Source organism: Panthera leo, chromosome B1, assembly GCF_018350215.1.
Source record: "Panthera leo isolate Ple1 chromosome B1, P.leo_Ple1_pat1.1, whole genome shotgun sequence".
In the NCBI taxonomy this organism is placed as follows: domain Eukaryota; kingdom Metazoa; phylum Chordata; class Mammalia; order Carnivora; family Felidae; genus Panthera; species Panthera leo.
This window is the reverse complement of record NC_056682.1, coordinates 146,827,471-146,839,353: the sequence shown is the minus strand read 5'-3', so window position 1 is coordinate 146,839,353 and position 11,883 is coordinate 146,827,471. Positions and strand designations below refer to the sequence as shown.

General features: G+C 41.2%; 1 protein-coding gene across 1 annotated transcript; it reads right to left on the bottom strand.

Annotated features, from left to right (window-relative positions):
- Nucleotides 1-9,099: 9,099 nt before the first annotated feature.
- Nucleotides 9,100-11,474, bottom strand: LOC122218484. The gene is made up of 3 exons (XM_042936707.1): nucleotides 11,184-11,474; nucleotides 10,459-10,911; nucleotides 9,100-10,346 (listed from the first exon to the last, which is right to left on the bottom strand). The coding sequence occupies exons 1-3, from the start codon at nucleotides 11,472-11,474 to the stop codon at nucleotides 9,177-9,179; spliced, it is 1,914 nt and encodes a 637-aa protein (XP_042792641.1). The 3' UTR covers nucleotides 9,100-9,176.
- Nucleotides 11,475-11,883: the final 409 nt, after the last annotated feature.

The window sequence follows — 11,883 nt, the reverse complement described above, 5'->3', positions numbered from 1 at the left end:
AAGACAGATCTATATGACTTCAGTTATTCTAAAAATCAGGTTAGAGCTCTTTTGTATTATTCTAGGCATACCTTTTAATGTAAAATCAAGAAGAGTAGGTCTCAGAGACGAAGAAAGGACAGATCATTCAGAAAGTATGCAAAGGATTAGATTTTGAAGTCAGGACAAACATCTGCATACCCTTATAGAGTCCAGAATAACAGAAGGATTTCATTGAGAATGCAGAGTGTTTTTTATAAGGAGACATAAAATTCACATTAATTGCTCTGTTTCCCCCATATGATAGGTATTAAATTCAATCTCCTAAAATGCCCTTTAATGTGACCAGGTCTCTCCATTCCCACTGCCTCTGCCACATTCAAGACTCTTATTTATCCTGTACGATCATTCATAGCATCTTATACTTTTTTGCTCATGTTTTGCATGCTCTGCTTTATAACCATTTCTAACATATATATTTTTTATATTAGATTTTAATAATTTGGAAATATCAGAAGTACTTGAGGATATAATTTTACATATCAGATAAAGGGTTAGTATCCAAAATCTATAAAGAACTTATCAAACTCAATACCCCCAAAAAATGAATAATCCAGTGAAGAAATGGGCAAAAGACGTGAATAGAGACTTCTCCAAAGAAAACATCCAGATGGCCAACCAACACATGAAAAAATGCTCAACATCACTCATCATCAGGGAAATACAAATCAAAACCACAATGAGAAACCAACTCACACTGGTAAGAATGGTTAACATTAACAACTCAGGAAACAACAGATGTTGTTGAGGATGTGGAGAAGATGAACCCTTTTGCACCGCTGGTGGGAATGCAAACTGGTGCAGCCACTCTGGAAAACAGTATGGAGGTTCCTCAAAAAATTAAAAATAGAACTACCCTATGACCTAGTAATTGCACTACTATGTATTTATCCAAGGGATACAGGTATGCTGTTTCAAAGGGGCACAGGCACCTCAATGTTTATAACAGCACTATCAACCATAGCCAAAGTATAGAAAGAGCCCAAATGTCCATCGATGGATGAATGAATGGATAAAGATGATGATGATGTGTGTGTGTGTATGTGTGTCTGTGTGTATATATTATATATACACATATATATACACACACATATATATGTATATATGCATATGTGTACACACATACACATACATACAATGGAGTATTACTCGGCAATCAAAAAGAATGAAATCTTGCCATTTGTAACTACGTGGATGGAACTAGAGGGTATTATGCTAAGTGAAATTAGAGAAAGTCGTGTCTTCTAAGACTAATTTGATGACTTAAACTTATCCTTAAGTTTTCTATAATTTTAGACTGTGAGCTTTTATTTGGCCAATCTTAATCTATGGGAATACTGCAAGGCCTGGTTCTATAAAGAGACATTTATTTTCACTTCTTCCATGAACTCAAGAGTTCTATTAATATGGGACTTCGTCAGTTAACTCATTATATTTTGTGTATAGAATCAACCAGAGAGTAAAAGTTCAAGTTCTAAACCTGTCCAAAGGCAGAATTATGTTTTAATTTATCTCGGGAAACACTTTTCTCTGTAGAACACAGGCTTAGATAGGTATCTTTCCCTGTCTTCCACTTTTTCCTTGACTCTTCCCTCACCCTTAATATTAAAGGAATAACTTTTCAAAGATCCTGCTTCAGTGGTGTCTCAGTTCCAACTTACGTGCATGATTGTGTATCCTTGTCTTTTGTTTTCTTGGCAGTCATTAAAATGCAAGGGCTAGTATTGGCAAAGGCCTTCAAAGTCTCGAGAGCTGTGGCTTTAGCTATGTTTTTCCAACATCTTCGTGTTTGACCCTAGGGATTTCCCTATTCTCTTGTACTTTCAAATAGGTATTTCAAATCATCATTACTATATTATCCTCATCATTAATAATCTTTTCTTTTTAAAAAAAAATTTTTTTTAACGTTTATTTATTTTTGAGACAGAGAGAGACAGAGCATGAACGGGGGAGGGGCAGAGAGAGAGAGGGAGACACAGAATCGGAAACAGGCTCCAGGCTCTGAGCCATCTGCCCAGAGCCTGACGCGGGGCTCAAACTCACGGACCGCGAGATCGTGACCTGAGCCGAAGTCGGACGCTTAACCGACTGAGCCACCCAGGCGCCCCATTAATGATCTTTTCAAGCAGGAGTCACAAACTCCCCAAAATGGAAATTCACAGAAGCTTTTCCCTTCTGATTTTCCTTTTATTTCTTAAATATTATGAAGAAGACATGTCACTGCTTTAAATCATACTCTTCTAATTTTATAGTGGTGATTCACTAATTTTCTTTTTTTTTAATTTTTAAAAATGTTGATTTATTTTTTGGGAGACGCAGAGCAGGGGAGGAGAAGAGATAGAGGGAGACACAGAATCCAAAGCAGGCTCCAGGCTCTGAGCTATAAGCACAGAGCCCTGTGCAGGGCTCAAACCCATGAACCATGAGATCATGACCTGGGCTGAAGTCAGACGCTTAACAGACTGAGCCACACTGGTGCCTCAAATTTTCTAATGTCTGCTAAATAATGGGCAGATGCTTTTATAGCATATAATAAAACTTGAAAGCATTAGCCAGAGTTTGAAGTCCCTAGTGCATCCATTAGGAAACTGGGTTGGACAGGTTATTGCTAGCCTTTTCTCTAACACTCATGTGTTTAATTTTCTCTGTCGTTATTTTATCTAAATTACCTTTATATATTTCTAGAAGCAGCCCTCAGGGTGGATTTTTTGTTCTTTATGCCAATTCTATTCTTTCCTGCTTAAATGATACTTCCCTTTGTGCCTATTTGATGCCCTGATTGTTGGACAGTAATTGTGCATTAAAAAGTCACCATTTATTTTTTCTCATTGAAAAACTGAAGACTTATTACATTATTCCAAGGATATTCTCTCTTGAGGTAGTGAAGCGCCTTTATCTGAGCAAAGTCTCTTTTGAAATAGCTCTCCAAATGTTAAAAACTATAGCAAATAAGTAACAAAGACAAATGGTCTAATGATGACAATTTTATAATGACATGAATTTGATAGGTTTAAGTTAACATTTCTGTAACAGTCCATTGATATTCGATGTTAAGATGTTTACTGTCTAGTCTAGCAGACTCTTTTGCTGTCCCCAAAAGAGTGTTCTTATATTTTTTTCATAAAAAACAAAAAACAACAGGCCTGGAATACTGTACAACTGCCTAGGTTTCGTTTGTTTTTTTGTAATGGTGATGTAATTATCTAATTATCAGAAACATCCAACTGAAAAGTCTAGTACTTTGGGACGTGCTCAGTGGATTTCTTTGTAGACAAAAATATTTATTTAAAAAAAATTTTTAACATTTATTTTTTTTGAGAAACACAGAGAGAGACAGAGCATGAGCAGAGGAGGGGCAGAGAGAGAGGGAGACACAGAACCCAAAGCAGGCTCCAGACTCTGAGCTGTCAGCACAGAACCCAATGCAGGGCTCAAACCCATGAACTGTGAGATCATGACTTGAGCTGAAGTCGGACGCTCAAACTACTGAGCCACGCGGGTGCCCTTGTAGACAAAAATATTTACACTAACTGTTTCATCTACAAATTGAGAGTATTTATATTTCTCTGATTCTTTAGAACTTTTGAGAACTGATTTGTTATTCAAAGTAAAACACATAGAATATAAATAGACTGACTAATCCTCACTTCTACTGTTCTGTGTAGTCACAAGGAACCAATATGTTATTTTTAAATAATTTTAGTGCTTATATTTCACTAAAAATGTCAAAATAATGAATCTATCCAATAAGTGATAAATTCTTCACATTGTTTTTTATTTAAAAAGCATTAATAGATAATTGGCATGGAGCTAGTATTTTAATGGAACATGTTGATTTATTACTGGGTCAGGATGATATTATTAAATGAATTTGTTGTCAAGGGGCACCCTCCACAGAAATATATGTAAATTGGTCATGAATAAATCACTAATATGAAGAATGTATTAAAATCTTAATCTAATTATAATTTCATTTAAAGTTTACAACTTTCTATTCTTATAGCCCACATCCATTGTTACAAACGTGTAAAAAGAGAAATATTAGCTAATTGTTTTTTACATCTTTTAAAATGCCCAGAGTTCTTTTTTAAAGTTTGTTTATTTTAAGAGAGAGAGAGAGAGAGAGAGAGAGCGAGAGCGAGCATGGGAGAGGCAGAGTGGGAGGAAGAGAGAGAGAATCCCAAGCAGGTTCCACACTAACAGTGTGGAGGAGCTTGAACTCCTGAACCTTGAGATCATGACCTGAACTGATATCGAGTTGGGTGCTTAACCAACTGAGACACTCAGGTCCCCCAGATTTCTTCATTTGAATACTTTTGGGAATTCTTCATGGGTATGAAAGTGATGCTAAACATAAATCCTCGTATCTCTTTACTTATAAAAAATTATAATATAGGGGCACCTGGGTGGCTCAGTTGGTTGAGCGTCCGACTTTAGCTCAGGTCATGATCTCACGGTTCATGGGTTTGGGCCCAACAACAGGCTCTGTACTGACAGCTCAGAGCCTGGAGCCTGCTTTGGATTCTATGTTTCCCTCTCTCTCTGCTCCTCCCCTGCCCACACTCTTTTCTCTCTCAAAAATAAATAAAGATTAGATTTTTTTAAAAAAATTATAATATATAATCAATATCTTTAAAAATGATGTAATACTTATTCAAATCTACTGAGAAATTTGATCTTTGGTGATTGGTAAGAAAATACTTTAAGAAAGCAAGAGTTCATAAATAAAACATTTATTTTGAAATAAACCCAGATCTATTACCTATCTGTATTGTGATTTTTTAAATGAGGCAAACGATTCAAATATCTCTTGCATCGATACATTTTAAAAGAGGGAAATGGGGATATATTTATCATCCAGCTTTCTGGTAGACTACTGTGAAGATTAATGGGATACTATTTACACTTTAATGACAAGCATTTTATCTAAATGAAAGTAACCTAAATTCTACTTCCCTCAGAGCTGGGTGGTGAAGAGCATTATTCATTGTTAAGCATATAACATCTTTTTTTGTTGTTGTTCTCTTAGATCCTAAGAAAAGGGAACCATAATCTTGGGAGAGAAAGAGAAAGAAAGTAAAATTTGTGACTAATATCTACCATCTGACTAAAACCTGGAAATTAACAGCTAATTTTTGAGGTCTCTGATGTATCAGATATTATTATACATTATATGTACTAACTTATTTAATCATCACAAATGCCTTATGAATAGATAATACTATTATCCTCATTTTACAGATAAGGAAACCAAATAACAGAGAAGTTAAATAACATGTCCAAAATTCACAAAGCTGATAGCTATGGGACTAAAATTCAATTCCAGGTAGTCTAGCCCCAGTCATGCCCTCAACTATGATGTTCAATTGCTTTTATAACAAATATTACTTTTATCAAAGTAACGCCATACTTGATGACTTCATATCTGGCTTTCTAATCCTGATTTTCTAAAGCAATTTATTAGCTCAACCAACATGCTTACCTGTTATGTACCAATAACAATTTTAAGAGCTGGGTCTTCACAAGTGATTAAATCGGCACCCACTTACTTGGGGCTTATATTTAATGAAGGAAGCAGATAGGTAAATATATATATTAAAATGTGATGAATTTTAATAGATGTATGCATGAAGTGCTAAAAGGGTACAGGGAGGGCACCCTCTTTAGGGGAAGGCCATATGCAAATACCCTGTGTTGAAAAAGCAGGGCTTGTTTAGAGAATCATAAACTCAGAATGGCTGGAACATAGAGAGCAAAGGCAGACGGAAAAGAGATAAGAAAGGAAAGGTGGTAGAGGATAAACCAGAGAGCACAGTCTGTTCAATTGTCTACTTGATATTTTTCACTTTGAAAACAACATGTTTAAAACAGAGCTCATTTTCTTCTGGTAAAATGTGGTCCTTCCGGAGTGGTTCTCAATTTGGTGAATAATGCCCTAAACTACCTAACCAACCAAGGGAAAAATATTTGAGGCACCTTCATTGCTTCTTATTTTCTCGTATTGTAAGCCAACGAGCTTCCAAGTTCTGTCAATTGTACATCCTAGGTATCCAGACGGTCTCCATTCACCTCTCAGTCTAAATTGCTACGTGCAGTCCAGTACTTCTTTTGCTCTCAACATCTTTTGAGGCAATCCTATATGCTTGTTCTCCCTCCAATGCATTGTATGTATATAGAGAGCAATCATTGTATAATACCAATGCAATCATTCCATTATTCTGCTTAAATCTTCAACAGCTCCCTATTGCCCTCAGGAAAAACCTCCTAATTCTTGGTGCACTCAGCTCTTGACTTTCTGCTGCAATCTGCCCTTCCAGTCTTTTCTTTACTTCCTGATGGCATGCGCTCTGGAATCCTGCTTTCCTGAACCACTTACTGTTATTCTAATGCAGATGTAGAATAGTTTAGTGGTTAAACTTGTGGCCTACCTGGTCAATCTGACTTGATTTCAAGTCCTGGCAATTCAACTGTTAGCTGAGTGGTTTTAAAAAAAGTTATTTAGCTTCTCTGAGACTACACATTCTTAGCTGTAAAAGAAAAAAAGACACAGAATTTTTGTAAGGAGCAAATAAGATAATGCACTTTGCAAATTCCTGGCCTTTATTTAGCATTTAATAAATATTAATTTTGTGTCTTTTTTTTTTTTCTCTTTTCTCCTCGGTTCCTGCAAATATGTTGTTCTGTCTACTTGGAATACCCTCTTTCTACCCAAGGGTTTGTCTGACAATTTTTTCCTTGCACTTTAGTATTATTTGAAGTACTAAATACTCTAATAACAAACAGCTGAAATGTCGCCTCTTTCAGGAGGTCTTGCGTGGAGTCCCGAAGGAAGATCTAGAGAAATCTTGTTAAATATCCCCATAGTGACTTTATTACAGTTATCACAGGAATGTAATTATTCATTTGCCTGCTTTTGAGCCCTGGAAGAGAGACACTCTTTGAACTTGCTGCGCTCTGGAAATCCAGTAAATTCACAATACTTGTTGACTGAATATTATCAACCAGCTCAAGTGTAATGCCTGAAGTTCCAAAACCTCCCACAAAAGACCACCAGAGTCGTAAGTCAAAGCCAAGCGGCAAGGGTCGTTTATTGCAGGTTCGAACCTGGTCCTCTGCGCACTCGTCGCCGGTGACACAAGAGGCCACGATTAGGGTTGGTATAGCGTTTTTATAGACAGAGACAAATAGCACAGGGGAGGTTTTTTTTTACTTGTGGCGGGAGGAAGAAAGGGGGAAGGGGGTAGGTGAGGAATGTGCTAAGCAAGCAGGTTTACAGAAGCGAGAAATGCCGGTTAGTTTGTATACAATCACTCATTCCATTACATATCAGACTACATTTAGGAAGTTTTACAGCCCATTCTACAGTGGGTTACAATCAGGAAAGGTCTCACAATGCTCGTAGCAAACAGCAAGCAAAACAAACTTCTCAGCAATTGTATTTCTTATCAAAGATCCATAATAAGCAGAAAAGAGAACCTAGCTTTAAACTAAGGCGGGGCTGTCATTTGGATTCAAAGCTGTTCCTTTCATTCCCCCCTTTTCCTTGTGCCTAAAGAGCCAATCTTGGATCTTCAGTTTTTTATTTGTAATGTCTCGAGCGGTTGGTACTGAGTTCGTAAGACCATTAATTGTACAGCATTGAACCTGTCTTGGATAAAATTAATAATTTTGTTTATGATGCAGAGGCCTAACGTGAGAGCGAGAAGTAGAATGGCCAGAGGCCCGAGTAAAGCGGAGAGCAGGATAGTATTATAGACTTTCTGGGTTTTTAAATTAGAAACCTCCCAAGTTAAAGTATAGGGTATGTGGGGGTTGCCTGCAATACTTATGAGTCCGTAGGAGGTTAACAGGAGCACGCTAATGAGTGTTCCTCCGATTATTGTGGGTCCAGAGCTGCTGCAACAGTCTTGGTATGGGACACCCAGGCCTTTGGTCTCAGCTGGTTTTCGGGGTCAGGTTTTCGACGCAGAGTCAATTTTAAAGGATGGGTCTTACTCTGGTCAACCGTCCAGGCGGTGTTGGCTTCCGGCACGAAGTCTTCTCGAACCACAAAGGGATCAGCTGGTCGGGCGTGGGTGTAATGGATCCAGGTAGCAATCCTATCGACTTTGAGAGCAGTGGGTGTGGTTAGGATCACAATATAGGGTCCCTTCCACCGTGGTTGGAGGGTCTCTTGCTTGTGTTCCCTGCACGTATACCCAATCTCCGGGTCGGTAGTGATGCGGCTCAGGAGGGGGCCCGTTTTCATAAATGGCTCTCAATCTGGGCCAAACTTCCTGGTGGGTGTGCTGGAGTTCCCTTAGGGAAATAAGAAGTTTATGATCATCAAATTCAGTTAACACATTAGACTGTAGGTTGGGAATTATGGGGGGGGGGGGGGCACTCCATACATGATTTTAAAGGGGGTTAATCCCAGTTTGTAAGGGGAGTTCCGCACCCTGAACAGAACATAGGGGAGTAAGACTACCCAATTAGCGCCAGTCTCTATGGTCAATTTAGTTAAGGTCTCTTTTAGAGTTCTATTTATTCTTTCTACCTGTCCTGAGCTTTGGGGTCTATATGCACAATGTAGTTTCCAATCAGCCCCAATAAACTGTGCTATCCCTTGTATTACCTTTGAAATGAATGCTGGTCCATTGTCTGATCCTATTAGGGTAGGGAATCCGTACCTGGGCATGATGTCTTTTAACATTTTCTTTGCTACTACCTGCGCAGTCTCATGCTTGGTGGGGAAGGCCTCTGTCCATCCTGAAAAGGTATCTATAAACACTAACAAATATTTATATTTATATTTTTTAGGCTTTACCTCGGTGAAGTCTACTTCCCAATAGGCTTCCGGCCTGGTTTCGCAGGTTCTGGAGCCAGGGTTTTTCCCGTGGTTGGTGGCGTTAGTTAATTGACAAGCTTTACAGCTAGTAACTATCTGCTCAATTTTTGTCCTGGAATCTTTAATGGTGATCCTAGCATGTCTTATTAAGTCTTGCATTTTTCTTGTGCCCATATGAGTGGCTCGGTGCATCTTGGATAAGACTTTATTTTCCATTTCTTCTGGGTTGATTATGCTACAGTCTGCTGCTCTCCACCATCCGTTAAGGCACTGAGTTAAAGGTAATTTTTGGATCCAGTTTAGGTCTTTTTTACCCCAAGAAGGTTACCTCGGATCTGCAAATTTGGGCTTTCTTTGCTGAAGCCCGGTACCCCAGGGCACCAAGTGTCCGGAGGAGATTTTTGGTGCCTTGCAAGCAAGCTTCGGCAGTCTCAGCGGCGATTAAAAGATCGTCAACGTACTGCAAGAGAGTCACTTTGGGGTTTTGATTCCGGTACTCACCCAGATCCTCGTGAAGTGCCTCATCGAACAAGGTGGGTGAGTTTTTAAATCCTTGGGGGAGCCGGGTCCAGGTCAGTTGCCCATTTATGCCTCTCTCAGGATCGGACCACTCGAAGGCGAAGAGCTCTTGACTTTTGGGGGCCAGAGGCAGGCTGAAAAAAGCATCTTTTAAATCAAGGACAGTATACCATTGTCTTTCTGGGCTGAGGGCACTTAGGAGGGTATAGGGGTTGGGTACTGTTGGGTGTATGTCCATGACTCGGCGGTTAACTTCTCTCAGATCTTGTACCGGACGATAGTCCGCACTGTTAGGTTTTCGTACAGGCAGCAGGGGGGTGTTCCAGGCTGAATGGCAGGGACGCAAGATGCCTAAGTCTAGGAGGCGACGGATATGTGGCGTGATGCCATTTCTGGCCTCCATTGACATCGGGTATTGTCGGACCCGAACTGGATCTGCCCCCGGTTTCAGCTCTATGAATAGAGCTGGGCGATGTTTAGCCAACCCCATACCCCCGGTTTCAGCCCATGCTCCTGGAAACTGTTGGAGCCAGGGCTCTATGTTTTGACTTTGTGAGGGTGGCCCCTGGTGGAGTCGATATTCATCTTTTGATCTTAGAGTAAGTGTGGTAATGGGCTGGTTGTGAGGGCCAGTCACTTGGGGGCCCCCTGGCGTAAAATGAATTTGGGCCTCCATTTTAGTGAGTAAGTCTTTTCCTAATAAGGGGCATGGGCTGTCGGGGATGACTAGGAAGGAATGGGTGACCTTTCCATTTCCTAGATCCACAGTCCTCTGGGTGGTCCAGGGATATTTTTTTATTCCGGTAGCCCCTTGGACCCAGGAAGATTTTTTAGAAATTTTTTCATGGGGCCTGATCAAGACCGAATGTTGTGCTCCTGTGTCAACTAGAAATTGAACTGGGTTCCCCTCCACTTGTAGCGTTACCCTAGGTTCGGGGAGGGGATCCAAACCCCGTCCCCCCTATTCTGCATCTTGAGTGAAGAGGGTGGGTGTGGTTTTTGGCTGCCACGGTTTTTGATCATGACGTGGCTTTAAGTTGCCTGTCCTCTGGAGTCTCTCTATTATTAAAGACACGCTGGGCAATGCGGACTAAGTCCTGAATCTGTTTTCCCTCCAGGTCCTTTAGTTTCTGGAGTTTTTTTTTAATATCAGTGGCTGCCTGATTTACAAAGGCCATTACAACAGCAGCTTGATTTTCGGGGGCCTCAGGGTTCATGGGGGTATACTGTCTAAAGGTTTTTATTAATCTTTTTAAATAAGCGGCAGGGCTCTCTGTCTTACCTTGTATCACTGAATACACTTTTGCCAAATTAGTGGGCTTGCGTGCAGCAGCCCGGAGACCCGCCATTAGAGTCTGGCGATAAATGCGTAGCCGTCCCCTACCTTCTGCCGTGTTGTAGTCCCAGCCATCCTGTGGGGGTCGGGTCAAGGGAAAAGCTGCATTAATGAGATCAAGGTTAGCAGTGGGTTGGCCGTCATCTCCAGGAACCAGCTCTCTTGCTTCCAATTGAATTCTTTTTCGCTCCTCAGTGGTGAACAGGATTTAGAGGAGCTGCTGACAATCATCCCAGGTGGGTTGGTGGGTAAACATAACGCTGTCTAAGAGACTTATTAAATCTTTAGGGTTGTCAGAAAATCGGGCATTCTGGGTTTTCCAGTTATATAGGTCACTGGTAGAGAAGGGCCAGTATTGAAGTCGGGGGTTCCCCGTCTCATCGGGAGGCCCTTTTTCCCGTAAGGGTAAAGCTACGGTGGAGTCAGGAAGGCGGAGTCCTGGCTCATGTGGGGCCCGCCTACGGGTATGTCCGGCGGCCCTTGGACTTTGCCCCCACTAGGCTTGGGCGCGGGTTGAGCCTCCCTATTCTCTAGTTCTCCTATGGGCTGGGCTACGGGAGGCTCTGCCGGCGCAGCAGGGATAGGGGCAGCTTGCGGAATAAGAGGAGGAACCTGGTAAGGGGGAGGGTCAAGGGAAAGTAAATCTTGGTTGTCGGGGAGAACAGGGGGTGCAGATGGAGTTGGCGTCTTGGGAGCGTTGATAGGTTTAGCCGCTAGGATTTGGCATGACTCTGCTATTAAGTAAGTGGCCATCCAAGGAGGTGGGTTTTCTACTAAATCTTGCCACACCAGAATATAGGGAATCTGATCCGAGTGACCTTTTTTCCCTGGTAGGAAAATTTTTTATTTTACTTTAAGGACCACAGGGAGGCAAGAAGGTTCCCTCTGTAGGCCAATTGACCCCAAAGGTGGGCCATGCAGAGCGGCAATAGGTGATCAACTTCCTTTTGCGAATGTCTAGGCTTAAGTTGTGTCCTCTAGCTTTTACATCCCTGAAGTTGGCGAGAAGGAGGGAGAGAGGGGTGCTCTGCGTTTGGCCCATGTTATGATTCTGAGGAAGAGGAGAAGAGAAGGGGGCGGCACGGAGGGGGCCCTGAAGTGGCTGAAATCAGCGATGGAGTTCGCACAGGCGAGCTCCGAGGGTGAGACCCCTGGCGGCCTG